The sequence below is a fragment of the Hyposmocoma kahamanoa genome, unplaced genomic scaffold (genome assembly GCF_003589595.1).
Source record: "Hyposmocoma kahamanoa isolate Upper Pololo Valley unplaced genomic scaffold, ASM358959v1 96570, whole genome shotgun sequence".
NCBI classification, from domain to species: domain Eukaryota; kingdom Metazoa; phylum Arthropoda; class Insecta; order Lepidoptera; family Cosmopterigidae; genus Hyposmocoma; species Hyposmocoma kahamanoa.
The window spans coordinates 366-21,915 of record NW_020655227.1 but is presented as its reverse complement, the minus strand read 5'-3'; the positions used below and the strand labels follow the sequence as shown (position 1 = coordinate 21,915).

Genomic DNA, 21,550 nt, shown 5'->3' with positions numbered 1-21,550 from the left:
TTTTCAGTACAAATCGGCAATTTCATACTTTAACCCCTATTATTACAAATGCGACTATAATTTTTGCACTCCAAACTAGCAAAATAAGGCATTTTTCCACGATTTTAGAGCTTTTGCGCGGACTGAGTCCAAGTATGCGGAACTTTGCGTACTGTTAGCACAAGCGCCGTGCACGTGTACTGTATTTATTGTTCTGTGCGTTTAACAGCTGGTCAACCACAAGGATCCTGAAATGGTGTAGGCATTCATCTTTATTCGTTTGTTTGTTCTCACTGACATCAATAAGAAATACTAAGCCTCTATTAATAAACAGCTCATTAGACTGGTATTATGTGTGTAAGTCGTTTTTTTTTATAAAATAGTTGTAATTATTTAAACATCTGAAAAACATGTTGATCACTTCGTCGCTGGCTACGACGACGTTATCATCGGCGCACATGGTTAAAGTTAGTAATAAAAATAGATATGTACCTGAACCCCGACCAGGCGAAGCCGCCGAGACCCACGGCGATGGTGAGGAACACCACGCAGCTCGTCACCGACGATGAGTACGCCGCGCACACCATGAACAGCGTCTGCGGACAAACAGGAGGGTTACGACAAGAAATTTAATTCTAACGTAGAAATACTATCGGACAAGGATGTAGCGTTCGACAGTTTGAACACCTGTAGCGGCTTGTACCTATGACTTTTGTCTCTGAGTTATGTACATTTGTGAACATAGAGTATATAACCAGAAATAGAGACGAAATGTCATTTAATTTGTTTGAAAACTATTCTGCCATATCATTACTGTGACAACTGCGCTCCGATTGGCTAGCCCGAGTTCGAAACAATTGACGGGTGTCGTCAATGGGTGTCGTCAACTGTTTCACTTCAAATCGACCAGTTAACTTGAGCTTTGCTATAATGGACGAAAATTGCAAAATTACATATTTAATTACCGATGAAATATGATTCCGTTTGTTTTGTAATTAGATGTTTTTGCTGTTTTTCCCACACCACCGAATAGAACAGCACGGCATTGTTAGAGATATTATCTTTATTACAATAAATACAGAATATTTTTTGGAATGTACGGAGACGCACGCACAGGTCAGTAGTTGGCCTGTCTATATTTCAGTGCAAACGAGAGTTGATATTTATAAGAGCTGTATCGCTAATGTGTTACCAGGAATATATGGTCCTTATTTCGTCTCTATTTCTGGTTATATACTCGATGTTTGTGAATGAACAAAAGTAATGAAATCTAAACGACGATTTAAAACATTTGGAAATCGTGTGATGTGCTCAATCCGTATTAGCCATGATCAGAGATGGGCAGTATATTAAAATCCCATCGACAATTTTAACCGGGTTTGTACCCATGTCTGCCCAAAATCGTGGGCAGAAACGGCGCATACGGAATTATGTACAATTTCATACTAATTACAAATTTCGATGTAAAAAATCTTATAATTATTAATACAAAGATCGAATATTCAGAAAAAATGCCTTCGATCCCTAGCTGGATCTCTAGCCGGGGCTGGTAGCTGTAAAGGTGTGACGAAATATCATAGATTTATCATAGATGGCGCTACGGCTAAAAAGTCGTTGAAAAACTAAATACAAAGGTTCGACGCAAGCACATAGAAAAATTCGTGCGGTCCGCTGGTTCGTTCCGTGTCTTAGTTGGTATAGCGTCTGGCGCGGTATGCTACAAGACGTCGGTTCGAATCCGGCCGGATCGAAGGAATTTTTTCTAAGTGTTCGGTCTTTATATTAATAATTATAACAAACGAGTAGAGTAATTTCACATAAAAATAATTGAATATAAATTCCATAAAATGTAAACAATCTTTTTAGAAGAAAAAGAGGCAATTCCACACAATATCCATCTTGAAATCCTGTGAACTCTGACTTACAACTAGTGACGCACATTACAATTCGATTTTTATGAAAACCGATTTAGGTGTTCTCATTTTAACGCAATTTTCAAGCAAATAGATTCAATAGAAAGGTGAAATATGGAAGCAAGCAATAAACATTTTGTAGTATTTACTAATATTTAGTTGCAAATAGGTTTTGCCCTCGATTCCGGGTGTATATAATGGGTTTCAATCACATTAAAACACGTTGACAAAGAGCCGGGTAAAAACCAGGGATCTCGCCCATCTCTGGTCCTGATTGATGATGGGCTAAATCTCTAAATTAGTTAAGCCATCAAATCCTCGATAGATACGTATGAGTAACTGTTGCTTAGAAAATGAAACTATTTTTCCGGATTTAAATCGCGTATATTTGTTTTCAAACAAACCAACGTTACGGGCCCTTTACATGTGTAACAATCGCGACAACCTAAGAACTCGATAACTATTGCTTTTCAAGAATTCTGCAAATAGAAAGCTGTCATGGGTTGTACGTTCTATAATTTATGTGCAACAGGCCTTGCTGATTTCGTAACAGCGGAGTTACGTACGCTTTTTTCACATTTATTTCCGTTTTTGCTTCCGCAACTTTTATAATAGAACTGTACAACGTTTGCAAAGGATGAGGAGCGCGCTTAGCAGTCTTGTGTTGTGTTAAGTGCAATTATGAAACCAAAAACAAGTACTGCAGTATATTTATAGTATTCACGCATCTGTTTCTGCTAAAATTTGAAACTTCAGTTACATCACTAGTTTAAAGGTCCGACGCACATAGCAGGCGTTCTATTAGCGTTGTTTAATCGACAATTTGACGCCTGCCTACTCTTTGCAGAATCCGAGAGTTGACCAATTTTTATACTCACTTGCGCTAAGAAGGCTCCACAATTAAACAACTTCCTAATATTGGTCCTGGACATGACGCGTCGCTTCAGCAGCCAGTCGGCCATATGGCCGGCCACTTGCAACACTATGGCCATTGCCAGGTAGGGTATGGCGGATAGCCATCCGGTCTGCGACGTTTCAAACTTGAAGACGTCTAGAAATTCAGAAAAGTATAAAGGTTAATATAATAAAACATTTTGCGGTGAAAACCTTGGATCTCTGGAGGCCACTGGTAAGATCCTAACAAGCTTTGCATCTGTTGACCAGAGGCAGCCCTCTCTCTCTCAAAAAATAAGTTTAGCTAACTGAAGGGGAGTCATAGCCAGCATCCTAGGCATGATACCTATGGCATTGTCTACCTTTTTCTCTGGGATAATATTATTTGATTCTCAAATAAATAATTGATCTATTGTAAATGCACTTTTTTAAATTAAACTATATTTTTTTATGTTTCATTTATATATTAATTGTTCCATCCACGTGGGGCACACTATAAGTTTCCGGAATGAATAAGAAAAAAATAACATAAATGGTCAGAAATGTATTTATTATTTCTCAAAATATCTCCGTTAGCGTTAATGCACTTTCTCGTATGAATGAACCAATTTTGAAAACATTTATGCCACTCCTCCGTGACAATCTCTGAAACATATTTTCATACTCTTCGACAGCCTCTTCAGGTGATGAAAATCGTTGACCGCGTAACTGGTTCTTAATTTTTGGAAATAAATAAAAGTTACAAGGTGCCAGGTCAGGACTGTACTCGGGATGGCTCATAAGGTCAACGTTGTTCACCTTCAAAAATTCATTTGTCTTTCTGGCCGTGTGGCATTATCGTGGTGCAAGATGATACGGCGTTTACGGTTATTTTTACGGAGTCTGTCAATAACTTCCGGCAAACAAATGTTCGTGTACCAATCACTATTCACGGTACAACGATTCTCCAAAGCAACAGTAGCCACGTGTCCAGTTTTATTAAAAAAAGAAGCAATCATCCGCTTAGAGGCACTTTACCCGCGCGCCACTTTGGTTGTTTTCGGCTAATCCCTCATCATCTGTTACTATATCCCACACCAAATTTGACGCCCCTTCGTTGAATCTGGTAAGCATGGCATTGCACCATGTGACGCGATCCGTTTTTTGAGCCTCAGTCAAATTGTGTGGGATCCACCGAGAGCACAGCTTTTTCATACCCAAATGTTTGTGTAGTATTGATTGTATTTGACTCATGCTTAAAGATGCCCGAATCTCAAGGTATGTTACATGCCTGTCTGTTTTGATCATACGGCGCACAGCATCGGTGTTTTTGTTGTTCACAGCAGTGGACGGGCGACCATCACGAAATGCAAATCAAAAAGCAGTTAGAAGCAGAGTGAAGCTCCACTGAGCTGTTAAATTGCAATTTGCAAAATTGTTAAATTGAAGCAAACTGCATTCTACAGCTAAAGAGTTCCATTTTCAAATATTGTAATTACTTTTTAAATATTGTTTATACATAAACTGTAAGTTTCCGGAACTGGTTACAACCAGTTCCGGAAACTTACAGTGCGCCCTATGTATATTAGTTGATCTACGGATAAATTATAAACGAACTGCATTCAAGGTAACACTATTATTATGTTCAATACTTAATTAATATTCGAGTATATAACCAGTAATGGAGACAAAATGTCAAAATTTTTTTAATGCTCATTTGTCTAAGTTTTAGGGATGTATTCCAGAACTCTACTGAATGCTCAAGTCAGGATTTGAGCAGACTTGAGTATGATTTCAAGCACTGGAAATACGACCCTAATGGCAAGGACTTGAGTATGATTTCTAGTGCTTTGAATCATACTCAAGTCCTGACTTGAGCACTGAGTAGAGTTCTCGAATACGACACTTAATGCTCAACATGAAGCTATCAAAGTTAATTAACACAAATCATACAATAGCCCAGAACAGATTAAAATATATCGACACATATATCGATTGATTTAATTCATTTTCTGTCTCAGAGATAAAGGATCAATAATTAAAAAAGATGACCGTTTAGATATTTTGCCTGCTGCTTTTGCAAATTTAAAACGATCATTTAAATAAGAGCTTTACTGCTTTTCAGAAACAGGTACGGTGGCAGTACCCTGGACGAACTCTTTAACAAGGACCTTTATTGCTACTAAATGGAGAGTGACACAGTCGCAATGCCTCCTCGGCCGAACGGTTGCTATGCTGGACTGCCACGCAGAGCTCCCGGGTTCCATCCCCGGGTTAGGAGAAATATTTGTATAGCCTACATTTATTTCTCTCGTGAGCTTGGGTGTAATTTGTGGTTGTCTAAGTGTGTCCATAGTACCCGCGACACAGGGTTTCCCTAGTATGAGTGCGTGCATTAAAAAAATTATTTTGCTTACATGTGATCATACGTCAAAGGAAGGTTTATCACATGAAAGTCAAGAAAATAATAGCCTAAATACATGAAACAAATTATGTATGTGTGAAATTTTTAACTCTCCGATTATAGCATAAAAAGTTTCGACTAATTTTGTTTTTAGAATCTTTATACTTCTTTCCTGAAAAGTCGTTATTTTGCAGATGTAACCTCATTACAGGCAGGGTGGAAAACTTAATATTTTGAACTATAATACACACAGTGACTGACCTTGCATGAAGGTGGGCAGGAACGTGAGCAACGTGTAGAAGCCCCAGTTCTCGCTGAAGTGCGCGGCCACTATGGCCCACACGGGCGCTGACGTCAGCATGGCCCGCCAGGGGTGCCGCACCTTGGAGCCCTCCACCAGCGGAGTGCCGCGGGACTCCTGCAAAGGACCCCAAGTATGTCGGTCAGCTGATAGAAGAGAGATAGAAACATTAGTTCGTAATACGTACAATGTTTGTCATCACATTTGCGAGGTAATAAATACAATGTTTATTTCTTGTATGAATAAATATGGTTCACAACAATTGTGTTGTGTTGTAGTTTTTTTTATCAACCGATGGCCTGCTAGCAATTCTTCAATAGATAATACAACTCGAACTAAAATGTTGTAAAAAGTAAAGACGCATACAGCCATGATGAATAGTAAAAAAAATTGCAAAATGTTTATACACAAAATAATTAAAATCAATTATAAGAAATTCGTAATGATATGTTTATACTATGATTTAATATAAGTGGTATGTACGTAGTGGTACGTATTGCAATAAAATTTCTGTTTCGATAACACTTTAAGCGAATGTTTCAATTTTGAACTTAAGTAACCTCCTTGTTTGAGTTTAAACCTGATCTATGTAAGGAAGTATGTCGTGCTACAAATTAAAAAAAAAATCCTCACCGAAAGAATACAAAAAAGGCCCGAGGATTTTATTTGAGGCATTCTAGTCAAGTTTTGCATACTATTTACGAGCAAGTGTGAGGAAATAGTCCTATGTTATTGTAGAGGCCTTGAAGTAAAGGATTGTAGGACCAAGCGTGCGTACGTGCATACGTGCGTGCGCGCGTACGTGCGTGCATGCGTGCGTGCGTGGGTTCATCAAACTCTTAAGGAAGTGTTAACGTATTTTTACAAAATCGGTAGCTTAATAATTCACACTGGGGGCTTAAGATGCAGAGGCCCCGAGTTGGATTTCCAGTAGGACTAATTCGAGAAATGAACATTTCTAAGTTGGTTTAGGTGTTCTGGGAAGTGCCCTAGAGTGAATTCCGTTGCTTTGGTGCTCATAGTACAGGGAATTCCCTAGTTTTGAGGCTAAGCTATTGGTGTGATTGTCTGGCACATTATTATTTTCAAATAATGATAATAAATAAATAATTTATTTGGCATCCAAGGTCCACTTCCCAGTAAATACAGACAATTTTAACTTACAACTATTATTAGTAGATACAGAAACAAGCCACAAAAACATACATTATCAGAACCATACATTACCACAAAAACGTAATTTCCAGAACCTGGATGAAATGAGGAAGCATCGGCGCATCGAGTTTAGCCGAAAACGTTTCTAGGATGCTGTGTTTAGAATGTCTAGCGTGCACCAGATTCATGTTTCACTTATAATCATCACATGGGTGCCAAATAATACCGTCTAGTTTGAACTATTAACAAGTTTTGAAAATTGAAGACTACCATAGAATAAACTTTCAAAGTTGACATTTCAAATAATTCTCACCTGTATGTACTTAAGTTCTGCGGGAGTAATGAGCGGGTCGTGCTCGGGCGATTCCTTCACTACGAGCCACCAGATCGTCGTCCACACGAGCCCTGCTATGCCTGCAATGTCACCATAACATTTCATTATTAATAATTAACTATTTGTGGAAACCATCGTGTATATTATAACCAGAAATATAGACGAAATGTCATTTAATTCAATTGAAAACTATTTTGATGATTTGAGATTGGCCAGCCCGAATCAGAAACAATTGACGGGTGCCGTCAATTGTTTCACTTCAAAACTACCAGTTTAACTTGAGCTTTGCTATAATCGACGAAAATTGCAAAATCACATATTTAACTACCGATGAAATTTGACTGCGTTTGTTTTGTAATTAGACGTTTTGCTGTTTTCCCCTATACCACCGAATGGAACAGCACGCCATTGTTAGAGATATTGTCTTTATTACAATAAATGCAGAATATTTTTGGAATATACGGAGACGTACACACAGGTCAGTTGTTGGCGTTGTGTCTATATTTCAGTGCAAACGAGTGCAAACTCTAAAGGTGGCAAACTAGGGGATGAATCTGGTGTTGCATGGACTGTGTCCGGGCACCGTAGTCACATCGGGTTAGACTCACCAAAAACGTAGAATATCCCCGGCCAGCCGGTGTAGTGCGCCAGCAAGGAGCATATAGGCATGGAGACGACGGTGCCGGCGTAGCTGCCGCTGAAGGCGAATGTGGCCAGACGCGCGCGTTCCTCGCTGGGCGCCCAGCGGGACCACACGGCGTGGATGCAGGGGTACGTTACGCCCTAGGGAACGGGAAGGCTGTCTGCATTATTGCGTCTCAAGAGAAAGAATCCTGATGTTATTTTCTCACTTAAAATATATAGTTATAAGTTTATTTATAATAATGACTAGTTTACACGTATTAAATAAAAGTAATTAATTAAATTTTAACTTAATTTATGCGTGCAAACAATCACATTGTGTGTGAGCACATTCTTTTTGATGTGGTCTGTTTTTATATTCCTTTAAATTTTGTATTCCTTGTGACGTTATGTTTTTTTATTTGTTGTTGTCAATCGCTACATAAAATACGTTCGAAAAATCCCAAAGTATTTCTATTTCTTCTCTTTCCCCCTCCATTGAAAACTGCTAGGCAAGCGTCTCGCCAACACACCTAATCCACAATTATATACCGAATGGTTATGGAGTGGAATTCCCTGCCTGCAGACCTCTTCCCTGAACGCTATAACTTGGGCCTTTACAAGGTGTGAGTGAATAGGCATTATTTAGGTCGGCACGCTTCATCGTCGACTATATCGTCCCTTTGACTTAAGATTGATATCAACCCTATTTTTTGATAAAGTGGCCGATCTTCCCGCACTCTGCACACTCCCCGGTAGGCGTGGCTTTATTAAATTATATTTAATGTTGTATTAGTGCACATATAACTTCACAAAGACACGAATCAATGTTAGACTACTCAAAAGTTAAAATTCGGGTAATTAATTCTTCATTAAATAGATGTAAACTAGTTATAAGATATAACTATTAGGCAATAATAAATAATATCACACACGTTGCCCTGATTCCAAAGTAGTAACTAAAGCACTAGAGAATGAAACTATTTTTCCGGACATAAATCACCTATAAGTATTTGTTTTTACAAACAAACTGAATTGTAACAAAATGTATTGTTTTAATGGGGTGCACGAAAGGAGCCCACCCGCTCGACATACTTTTTTGTACGCCTGACGCCTGGGCAACAGTCGCACAGTGGGCTGAAAATGATCGCTAGTGGACTTAGGGGTACTTGAAAATTAAACAACTCCTTTTATAAATATGATGATGGATATTGATTTTACTCACCAATACAATCATAAACTGTCATGTGAATATTTTCGATTGACACAGTAATTTTATAGTTATATGGCTCTGAAACTTTTTTTGTATGGAGAAAAAGTGAAATTGGGGTATATCTCTGAAATCTCAAATTTTTTCAAAAAATAATGTATTGATCCATATAGTTGTAGTCTCGAGTTACCATAAAATCTATATCTGCACTTGCGGTTCAGTGCGAGTTTTCTAATATAACGGTCTGGGTTGAAAATGTTATAAATTAAAAAAAAAATCTATTACGCATCCATGGTGTAAAGAAGTAGGGCGCATTTGTCATAGTTTCATCCTCAGTATATTTATAGTGATATACATTGAGTTTTTAAATTCTTTTGTTGTATATTATTATTAAAAATAAAACTTCCCTAGAAATAGAAAAAGTATTATATCATGCTAAGTTCCAAACTTTAAATAGGATTAACAGAGCACTAAATAAAATCAAAGAATCGTGGTGTATAATAAATTAACAAACCAAGCAGAACAAAAATTTGACAGAAACATATCGAGTATAAAAGATGACGACAGACGATGATGACGACTGACAGACAATACCCAAATAGCAAACGCTTTTAACAATTTCTTTCAACAATTGCATTTCAAATATCAGCAAGTTTACCTAAGGTTTTGTCATAGTTACTTCAGCATATTCTTTAAATTTTGTTATATTTATTGTTTGTCCCGAAGAAATGACTTGCAAAATTGTGGCAAACCTTTTAATTAAATTTTCATCAACACCTGTAGTGATGAATGAAGCTGATGTTTTATAGTTTGAGAAAAATCGTCTTGCCGTATTTCCATCATTCGTTGTACCATGACCTTGTTTAACAACATCAACCAATAAACCCATTTGAACTTTAAAGGCGTCCTGAATAATTTTTTTCTAGTTTCCAGAGCGGCTTTTTGTTCACCTTTCACAACCCACGTTTTCAAATCTAATCTATACGCTATGTGAAGAATACACTCCATCATACGCATCCACATATGCAATGAGGATAGGCCATATTTATATAACTCGGTATCTATATTTTTTGATGATGTAAGATCTAACTCATTGATTTCTTTGGGAGACGCTTTACATATACATATAACATCGTTGCATTGATGTTTCACTTAAAATTGCTGTGGCTTTACTGTCTATCATAGTAAGCAATTAGGAATGAGTAATTTAAATATCTTCTACTTTTGTAGTCTGCAGTTGGTCAATTTCAGATTCTTCTGATGTCTTTTGCTGTATTATGGTTGCTTTATTCTCTTTAAAGAATCTAAAAAATAGTGGGCGACACATGTGTTGAATTTGGCGAGTCGTTTTCCCAAATCGTTGATTCTCCAGAAACTAACTTGATGGGTACTAAACTTCCCATAAATACGCTGGAATCATCTCCATTATCTTCCGTTTCTGATTCTATTGTTTGCTTATATGTAACTTGATTCGAGGCACCGTCAAAACCCTATTTACTTATTAGTTTCATTTGTTTACAATCGTCATTTAACGGTATAGCTTTTAATAATCTGCTTGCTGTCAAATCTAAGAGCGCTTGCAATTTTATTTGAGCAGTGGTCTCTGTTAGTGTAATCTCCTCTTTAGGTGGATAGCACGACTGTTTTGCTTTTTGGAGTTTAAAGTAGGAAGGAAATATATGCACACCTTTTTCTGCAACACTTTTTCTCAATGTATTATACTGCCACTTGGATAGTTTTCGTGATACAAACAAACCTAAAGCCTCATCTGCATCAAACAATGGTTTTTCAGTTTTGTTACTATTACATTCTTTTACTTTTTTCACATCGTGTGGATTTTTAAGCAAGTAATCAACGATTTTGGCAATGTCACCATGACCATCAGCTTTTCATTTCATGGAATGTACGTACGATATCTCATCATAAGACATTGTGTTATCAATATTCTCAGCACGACTCTTTTTTGTTTAGGCCCTAAATCACAGAAAGGTTTTCTTGGACTCAACTCAGTATAGGTTCCACCGCTTATTTTTTATGATGTTGCAAATTGTGCTGATGTAATAGGCGTGGTCGTAGATGGTTCGTCGCTTTGTTCTGAAGCACTCCTAACATAATCGGGCCATAATACATCTGCATCCAACCATTTACTATATTTCTTTATACAATCTTCTTCTCTTCTATTAGCACTGAGCCAATTTCTGTGAAGATTAGAACAATATGTTGCACAAAACGCTTTCAACTTTTTGATATTGTCTTCGCTTAAATTTTTGTTTAAACTAAATGTTATAATATCAAATAATGCCGCAGCATTTTTAATATTGCCACTTTTTTTTAGTTTTACAAATAAGTCTAGGTTAGTCACCAATTCACCAACCATTTTTATAAAACTTCCAAGAAAAGGGTATTATTTCAAAATAAATAGTACGTTTCTTACGAAATGTAATCACGTTCTGAGAGAAGTTTACTCGAATGGGACAAACTGACCTAATTACTACCTGCTATTATTCTAACTTGACCACAATTGTCAAAGATAAGCATATTTCTTAACAACCTTGATCTTTTGTTCGTGTTTATGATAAGCTCCCGATTGTTTACACGTGTGTTTTTTAGCAAAACAAGTGACATTTTAGGGTGATGAGACTGCTGCGTCTTGATATTAATAATGTTATTATCTTTTTGATTGGCATTAATTTTATGTGTGCTATCTTTTATCGTGTCGAGAATGTACCGCATAATATCGAAATTAAAATAAGTTACGTCAAATCTTAAATATTTCTACAAACATTTTTTAAAGTGTTATTACTCAAAAACTATAACTACTAGTTGCGCCCCGTATAAAGATTCCAATATTAATCCTATTACAACAGCCTATATCACTCGGGGATGCTGTAACTTTCTATTAATGAAAGAATTTTCTGAATCGGTTGAGTAGTTCCAGAAATACAAATATTCAAATTTACAAAAATTTACCTCTTTATAATATTGGTATAGATGAAGATACGAAAAAAGTTCCAAAACATAAAATTATCATATTGACTAGTAGTATCCGATTCTAACAATTTCAAGCCTTAAGTCCACACTTTTCGAAATCAGCCCACTGTGAGTCGGCGAGCAGAACCTTACGCCGATTGGCAAATTCTTTTACCACGATGGCAAGCAAGTGTACGCGATTGTCTTGATTATTACCTCAAATAGACCTTCTAGTACTCTGACAGCAATCAGCAAGCCGGTACTGATGTGCGCAAGCGGCGGCGTGAACAGGGTCAGCAGGGACGTAGCTCCGATGCCGATCGCGAACACCCTGCGCAAGACAGTTTGAAATCACAAATTTTGCCTTCATTCTCAAATTAATTTTTAGCCACTTCAAAAAAAGAGGAAGGTTCTCAATTGAAGCATTGGGTGTAAAAACTTAAGTAAAAGTTTTACTTAAAAGTGAGGTTCGAGAAAATTTAAAATAAAGTTTGAATGTCTTACATTTCTTTAATATTTATAATATGACTCTTATATACTTTATTATTATTTAAAACAATAAGAAGTATTTGAAAATATATATTTTTTCCTTGTGTTATCCGCCCTTGTTGCACCAAATTAATGTGGCGTTCGTTTTATTATTGCTTTTTAAGGAGTTTTATTTAAAAGTTACATTGAAACTAATTTAAACGTATTTTTAATCATTCATTAAGTTCGCTGGATTTAAATGAATTGACAGTATCATCTTGAGCAGGTCTCACTGGCCTCCTAGATGCTCCATGTTGAGGATGAAGTCGCACGTTTCATTCATTTGAGCATTTGTTTTAAATTGAAATAAGTTTTTACAAACTGCACACTTTACCACTCGTGTTCGAAATTCCAACACACATTTATAATCTTAGCAATGAGGGCGGAGCGTCACCCTCTAAATGAATGAAGCTTACGCATTAGTTTTTGTCACAAGATAACTAGATAGTGTTTTTGATGCAATAACATCAAAACGGGCTTTGGTGCCGAACGCCCTTGTTTGTTCCCAATGCTTCAATTCGACTGTATTTTTTTAGTAGTGTGTTACGAGATTTCGAAGATTCATTTTTGTTTGAAAGGGGGTATTTGAACTTTGTTAAAGTAAATATTCCACCTCTAAGGAAGAGAAATTAGTGGATAAATCAGGTTTCTATTATATTTCACCCATATTCCGTTAACTGATTCCAATACAACTTGGTACTCAAGTAGATGTAATTTCAAAAACTTTTGAGGTCGGGTTTTTTATAAAAAAAAATATTATTATACTACTTTTTTCAATTACAGGCTTAGAATAATAAGGCATAGAAACCTAGTCCGCACACGCTAAGTGAGGCAAATTGAAGCGCTCCCAATGGGCCTACACGAGCGGGCGGGCCTTCATGGCTCAAGGTCAACTTGCACCGCGAACAGATCAAGATTTTAGCTAAAAATGACGAATTGTGCGGTAAATGAGTGTAAAAAGAAGTCAGACAAACATAAAATAGATACTAACATCACATTCCACAAGGAAGTAACGCGTTTCAACTTGTATTTTTATATAAATATTCACTAAAACCGAAAATTAACCTACTACTAAAACTAGCCTACATGAATTTGATTTTTGCCTCACTTGTAACAATTCGTTTGATATGAAACTATCATTCCATGCGTTATTATTCTAAGATTACAGGTATATTATAGGAAATGTTCTCTCTCTTCTGAGCAGTCTTCTTCATCGTCATGAAGTCTTTACGCCAGAGGCATAACATTTTCGAAGGTGTTTGTAAATCTTCAACTAACTGTCCATATCTTTACTTGAGTTATTGTGAGGGTCTATCATCGAGTATATAACCAGAAATAGAGACGAAACGTCATTTAATTTGTTTGAAAACTTTTCTGCCAAGTAGTGACTTTTGCTTTAATTGACGGGTGTCGTCAATCGTTTTATTTCAAATCGACCAGTTTAACTTGAACTTTGCTATAATGGACGAATATTTAAAAATGACATATTTAATATTTAATTACCGATGAAATGTGATTCCGTTTGTTTTGTAATTAGATGTTTTGCTGATATTCCCACACCACCAAATGGAACAGCCCCCCATAGAGATATTATTATCATTATTAGAATAAATACTGAATATTTTTGGTATATACGGAGACGTACACACGGGTCAGTTGTTGGCACTGTACTATTTCAGTTTTCTAATTTGTGATTTCAGCGCATCGAGAGTCGATATTTAAAAATGATATAAGGCCCATTTGCCTGATGTGTTGCCAGAGACGGGTGGCCCTTATCTTGTCTTTATTTCTGATTATAGGTATACTCGATGGGTTTTATTGATGGGAATTTGATAGTTTGTTATTTTGGTGCAAATGGAACGAACCTGTTACCTCCTATTTTAGCCGCAAGCCACCCGCCCGGCAGCTGCGTGACCAGGTACCCGTAGAAGAACGAGCTCAGCACCAGCCCCTTCGTCTGAGAAGACCAGTCGAACTCTGGCACCTGGTAAATTTAATGCAGTTTTTAAAAATAAGTTATTGCAACAATACGCACTGGAATTTGTCAAAGTCAAAGCAAAATAATCATTTATTCCATAGGTAAAGTTTTTACACTTGAAAACGTCATTTTTTAAGCTATTGCTCATTCACTACGCTGACCTCCTTGAGAAGTACAAACAAGAAACTCTAGGGATTGCTCTTTTCAAATAAACTCACGTTGTCTTTCCATACATCTTTATCTAACACATATTCTACAATTTTGTAATATGACTTTTCAATTAAAACACTTTTAATGTAAGTTTTATACTTAGGAAATGATAATCTTAATGTATCCTCCGAAATTTTATTGTATAAATGTATACAGTTCCCCATAAAAGAATCGTTTACCTTAGTTAAACGGAAACGTGGTACCATGAGTTTGGACTTAGTTCTAAGGTTAATATTATGGATATCTTCTTTCTTATTGAAATTATGTATTTTTACGGGCTTACAAAATATTTGAGTAAATGTACTGCGATGCCACAGTCATGATACCAGTCTCCTTAAACTTTTCTCTGAGATAAATCTGAGAACCCAAATGGTACCTACACAGAACGAATCGCTAGTTTATGCAATACACATATGTTTTGTATATCTAATATACAATTTCAAAATTGATCACGTTATGCGTACAGATCATACTAACATGTAACATTGATGCGCTGAACAGGCGTGAGTTGCCCTACTTGTTCTTATTTATACTATGGCATAAGCACCTGTATTCATATTTCACAATTGCCGGACAATTAAACTTCACAAAGGAACACACTTCTGTTTCAACACAGATAATATTATTTAATCCGACCGGATCGAAGGAATTTTTTCTGAGTGTTCGATCTTTGTATTAATAATTATAACAAACTAGTGGAGTAATTTCACAAAAAATAATTGAATATCAATTCAATAAAAATTTTATTAATACAGTGAATAGCGACATCTCTCGCCAGGACTGGTAGCTGTAAAGGTACTAACTGGGTGATAAATCTGTCATAGATTTCTCATAGACGGCGCTACGACTAAAAAGTCGTTGAAAGACCAAGTACAAAGACACGACGCAAGCACATAGAAGAATTCGTGAGGTCCGTTGGTTCGTTCCGTGGCTTAGTTGGTATAGCGTCTGGCACGGTATGCAAGAAGACGTCGGTTCGAATCCGACCGGATCAAAGGAATTTTTTCTGAGTGTTCGATCTTTGTATTAATAATTATAACAAACTAGTGGAGTAATTTCACAAAATATAATTGAATATCAATTCAATAAAAATTTAATTAATACAGATAATATTTTTTTGTTTATAATGTCAAGTGACGGGATGAACAAGTCGTGCGCCTGATGGTAAGCTACACGCCTGTCCATAAAAGTTGCAGTGCCAATGCGCCTGTCATCCTGAGACATAAGTTGACAAGTGTCATGTGCTTGAAATTTCACCACCCCTTCAAAACTGGAACACAGTAATGCTGACATTACTGTTCGGCGGCAGAAATTGGTAAGGTGGCAGTACTTCCCTGGGCGAACTCGTTCACAAGGAGCTCAACTGCTACTAACAAGACGTTCGCCTCATTTTGAGTTAAATAGATAGCTTTTAATTGTTTCTTACAATATTCTAACGACGTATGTGAAATTCAAGATTATATTACAGCTGTTTAAAATTTGATTCTCTACACGGCAATATAACCGTTTTATTAACCGTCGCGACGGTTTTATATGTAATCAATATATGTCGGCAATATTATAATCTTGAATTTCACATATTTTGAGTTACAAGACTATTGTAATAGCAGTACGACATAATACTTACGATAAGAATGCTTTAAACTGTTAAACTTGATCAGCTGTGGATATATATAAAAAAAACGTATCTGACAAAAATTGGGGATATGAGTGGCTAGGGTATTTGCGGTTGTCTCTTGTTTGTCCACGTACAGGGTCGGGAGTGCGTCGTGCTTGACATTTAAGATTTAATCTCAACTCTGTGCCGCTTGCGATAGGAACGGTCCAAGGTCCAAGGTTTTATGGCCGGGCTTGTTATGCTCTTGGCTGTACCTCGTTTCAGGACTGCAAATAGTGTATTATGTGTGGAGGTTGGGAGGAAGAAGTTTGAAAATTGAAAATTAATAATTTAAAAATGAAATCAGATTTTTGTTGGATTGCGAGTGGCGTCTCTATCCTATAGGGTCCTGGCAGAATACCAGCGTCGCGGGCAGCCGCGTCATTTATGCTGAGCCAGCGCCTTTTTCACTGCCATGACTTCCAAGTGTAATATTAGTAGATAAGAATATCATTATTGTTATATATAAGTTAATGCCTATGTCATGTATCTGATGTCATGGTGGTGAATAAAGCTTTTATCTATCTATCTATCTATGTAAAAAAATAGGTCAACGACCGCCGTTGCAGTGTTGTTTTTCCTATTTTCAATGTGCACACTTGAGGACCTCATTTTAATTTATTATCCATCAGTCGTAAACATTTACGGCGCACTCAAACATAAGAAAAGGCAAGCGCCATAAATTTTTATTAACAAACTAAGTTCAATGTGAACCGTATGTGTGAGGATTAGGAATTACCAATGAAATGCTAAAATTCTACACAGTGATCATAGTTTGCAAAGAAAATCATTCGGCATTTCCGACCAACATGTAATGCAATAGGGTTGAATATTAACGAGTGTCTTGCTTTGCAAGTGATATTGTACAGTTGGCAAAACGATAGCAAAGAGTATGCGAAACCTTTTCAATTCGATAGGCAATAAAAATTTAAAGCAATACAACTCCCTTGTGCCTAGAAATGACTGCGGTACGGGCATGAGTTTATTGTGTCTAGATTTCTAACTCTATCAATTCTATAAGAACTAAAAAACGTAAGTCTCTATATATACTTTGATTGATTGACTTCTATATACAAATATATATATGTATATGTACATATATACATATGTGTATATATATGTGTTCGTTCAGAGGCTAAGCATTACATTATGTAAATCGATTGTATGGGACACCACGATACAGGCTTGCCTAGTGTGGGGACCGCGGTAATCATAAAAATTGTTGCTGTCATTCTGTCAAATAAAACTTTATTATCTTTATTTATTTTATATCTAGTAGCAGTAGAGCTCCTTGTGAAAGAGTTCGTCCAGGGAAATACTGCCGCCTTACCTATTTCTGCCGCCAAGTAGTAATGTTAACATTACTGTGTTGCGGTTTTTAAGGGTAAGAGTGCTGGTGAAATTACAGACACATGGGACTTGTCAACTTATGTCTCCGGGTGTCGGGCGCAATGGAAGTAGCATCACTTTGCCAGCACCCTTACACTTCAAAACCGGAACGTAATAATGTTCACACTACTGGTTGGCGGCAAAACTAGTTAAGGTTGATATACCTACCTTCCTGGACAAAATCTTGCAATAGGAACTTTACTGCTACAGAATGCCTATTATATTTTATTAATATATAAGATTGATATAAATAATTAATTTAATATGTTGCTTTATGCGGTCCTTACTATGTTAATAATTTAAAATTTTGTACGTTTTTACTTTGATTTGTTGAAACTTCCGGCGGCCAGAAGGCTTTTAGCCACTTCCGCCAAATAATAAGCTTAATTTCTTAAAAGCGGAAACATTGCCAGTCTCTTGGGTTCGACACCCAAGGGCGCTGCTTTTGGTGGAATTTTTCCTCTTCTATTTCAAGGGAATTTAATACCTTTATTTTTTTAATGTGATGTAAAAATTTCAAACAATTTTATTAATAAATGTGGCAAGTAGTACCGGGCTGACGTATATCTTTAATCAAAATTTGTGAATGCAAAGCTGTGTATTTTTATTATAAAAACACATTTAATAGTAAAATAACTGTTAAGATGATAAACTTGGGAATTAAACGAAATAATCTCATTAAAGGTATAATCTAATTTAAAATGCACGTTAATAAAATCAAAACTATTTCAAACAGGTTACGCTGTTACATTTCTATTATTATAAAACTTAGGAGAGGACTTTGTGGTCTGTTGATTGTTTTTCTTTGGACCTACTTAAGAAAAGACGAAGTGAAATAATTTTCTTTCATGCACTTCTCTACCTTTTTTATCACATAATGCACTACTCATCTGCACTTTATCGTCCATTATTGTTATTTTTTGTGTGTGAATTACATTGTATATTTTATCGTTTATTGCACAGGAAAATATATTATATATTTAGTAAAAAAAGAGAAAAGGCAAACAAAAGGACTGCTTCTTCCTGCAGACCTAAACGCAAGACACAATAATTACAAAACCAGGTTGCACGTAGCACAAGGAAAACAAAAAATATGTAATCAAAATTAAATAATCTCAATACAGAGTACTAAAAAAACCGACCTCAAAAGTACGTGGAATTACGTCTATTTGCTAAGTTTTATTGAAATATCTCCTAGTTCGCCACTATACAGGACTTGACACTGGAGATAATAATAATCGGTTCTCACTACTCAAAGTATATTGAGAGAAAAACGTCTTGAGTTGGAGAAATAGCAATATCAACCATTAAAATAATTGCTCCTAAATTAAAGTTAGGCGCTATTTATAATAAAAATGAATCTTCATGCGTGAACATCCACCCTTAAAGGTGGATGATTTTCTTCAAAATGAAATGGGACCACTATGGAAGTACCCCTTTTCCAACAAAAAAATCATGAAAATCTGTTCACAAATACCGGAGTTATCGCGTAACATACATACAAAAATATAAAATAAAAATAAAAACATACAATCGAATTGAGAACCTCCTCCTTTTTTGAAGTCGGTAAATAAAAAAAACAATTTCATAAACATGTGATTACTACTGTATAAATACTTAAGTAAATACATGCATTATAACATAATACCCATGAAATGGATGGAAAAGTGGACAAAATGGTGCTCCTTAACTCTCGTTTTGAAAATAGCTAAGGATTTACTTTTGTGAACAGTAATGGGAAGTGCCTTCCAAAGTCTGACCGCGTGAACAAAGAAAGAGTGAGAATAGAAACCGGAATTGACGGATGGGAAAGATAACTGGGACCTAACGAGGGCGTGACAGGGCTTATTCTGGGATCTGAGCTTAGATAGAGGCTCTGATGCCTCTTAATTCAAAATATAAACTAACTTGAGCACAGACTAGTTTTACTTCAGAGTAGAGAGGTATGATATAATGACGAGAATAAATAACAGTTACTATAGCCGCTTACTGGAAAATGCGTGCAAGATCTTTACGATTTAAAGCTCTGAGTGGCTCTGCAACTGTTATGGACAGGCCTGTCACTTACCACTTGTTCATCCCGTCATATGGTATCATAAAAAATTTCGCTCTGTATCGTGTCTGGCGCGAATTGCTGCTCAAAACTTAGTTAGTTACTTTTCCACTTTTTACAATAATTGTTATAGCATTTGATATATATTATGACGAGTATACAAAGCTGGATTTTGTTTATGTCACCGCCTTCGCCTGACTTTTCATTGGCAATAAAATATTTGTACAAATCAGAATATATGTATTTCAATGCGTTATTTGTAGAACCAACAACGACCACATCTCCATCTCTGGCATGCAATTTGTCACGTCCATTACGGACTCTGCGAGAGGGCCAGAGAGTTCAGGCTCAGAACTAGATGCCCACTGGTCCTAAGTAGGTGTTTGCAACAGTAAGGAGGAAGTTGGGCCAGCTACATTACGAGCTCCAAACTGACACCGGAGAAGTCTGGAAGAGGCACATAGAAAAGCTGGTGGCAACCAGAGTTCCTTGTCAAAATTAAGAGGGAGGACCTGTAATGCTACATTATGTTTACGTCACCACTTTCACCTGACTTTTCATTGTCAATAAATATTTGTACATATCATAAGTGTGTATTTTAAAGGTAGGCGTCCACAGATCCGCAGCGTATGCATCGGACGGATCGCATTATAAGGATTTTAGTATTCTTTGTATAGAAGTTCATACAACTGCGTCCACTGTTCCGTATCACACGGACCGCACGCACCGACCTATTGGTAATGCCCACGCAGTTGCTCGGAGTTCCGATGCGTATTATATCAAAGAATATCTTATTTTAATATTTCCTCATTGCAAAAACGCCGAAAATCGCTTGACCTGATCTTTTTATTCAAGATTATTCATGGTGTCATCGACGCTCCTGATATACTCGAGTGCTTGTATCTATCTGTACCTCGTCCCGGAAGTCGCCTAATCAATCGTAAAACTTTCGCACTCCCTACTTGCAGAACCAACCTTGGTCAACACAGTCCAGTGTATCGCATGTGTTCTTATTATAATGCTATCAGATATGATTTTGACATATTCTCTTGTTCTGTGGTCTCAGCTAGAAACTCAATAAGAAAATGTATTATATAGTGACTGCGCAATGAATTCTAGTTGTCTGTTTCCTATTTCATAAATAGTAGATATGTAAATCTTAATTTACTATAATTTTGTTTATGCACTTTATGTTTTAAATACGAAACGCTGTGTTCACATCTAGAAGGACACACTCTTCTCGCCTTATAATGTTAACCAATCTGTTGTATTTGATTTAAGAGTTGTATCCAGTTTTGTGAAACGAATAAAAAAAAAAAGAAAAAAAAGAAAAGGGTGATAAAAAAGGTGGGATGAAGAGGTCACATCGCAGTCGTCACAAGGTGTTGCTACTAAACGTTCAAAGACGTAACTCAGAAATTAGAGTAAGTACATGTAAGCATAGGGATACGAACAACTGTGGTTACAATTGAGAAGTATAGTCTTCGATATCCTATATCGCAAATTTACTCACCATAACAATAGTGCCATTCTCGAGCTTGGTTTCCACGGGCTCTGTCATGGCGACAACTGCAACTGACAGGTTCACCCTGAGAGCGTAAATGTTGAAGAACCCGAAGAACGCGAGCAACGCAACGAGTAACCGCCGACGTCGCCAGAAACACCATGTTGCTTGAGCACCGGAGATCGCATGGTCTTTTGATTGGTCTCTGGAAGAAAAAGTGGATTGTCATAAAGAGTGTTACTGTTACAGGCGGAGTAATAGAAGCTAAGTGAGACATTTAAGCGTGAAAACCGCAGAAAGAGGGTGCGGGTCACTTAGACCCGCCTCGATCCTGACCCGACCCGCGCCCTAGTCATACCCGCTCTCTGCGTGTTTCTATATTTTAGTTAGTCTCTATATTTATCGACGTGAAAACTGTTTAGGCCGATCAAATAAGGAATTTTTCTGTGTTGTTCTTGACAAGCGTCTCTA

General features: G+C 36.7%; 1 protein-coding gene across 1 annotated transcript; it reads right to left on the bottom strand.

Annotated features, from left to right (window-relative positions):
* Positions 1-471: 471 nt before the first annotated feature.
* On the bottom strand, positions 472-21,284 carry LOC113238538 (vesicular glutamate transporter 1-like; the record flags this gene model as incomplete). Its single annotated transcript, XM_026475364.1, has 8 exons — positions 472-575; positions 2,771-2,943; positions 5,431-5,587; positions 6,939-7,039; positions 7,568-7,742; positions 11,977-12,091; positions 14,154-14,272; positions 21,089-21,284. Coding segments are annotated over 8 exons (1,140 nt in total), but the record flags the coding sequence as incomplete, so codon positions are not given.
* Positions 21,285-21,550: the final 266 nt, after the last annotated feature.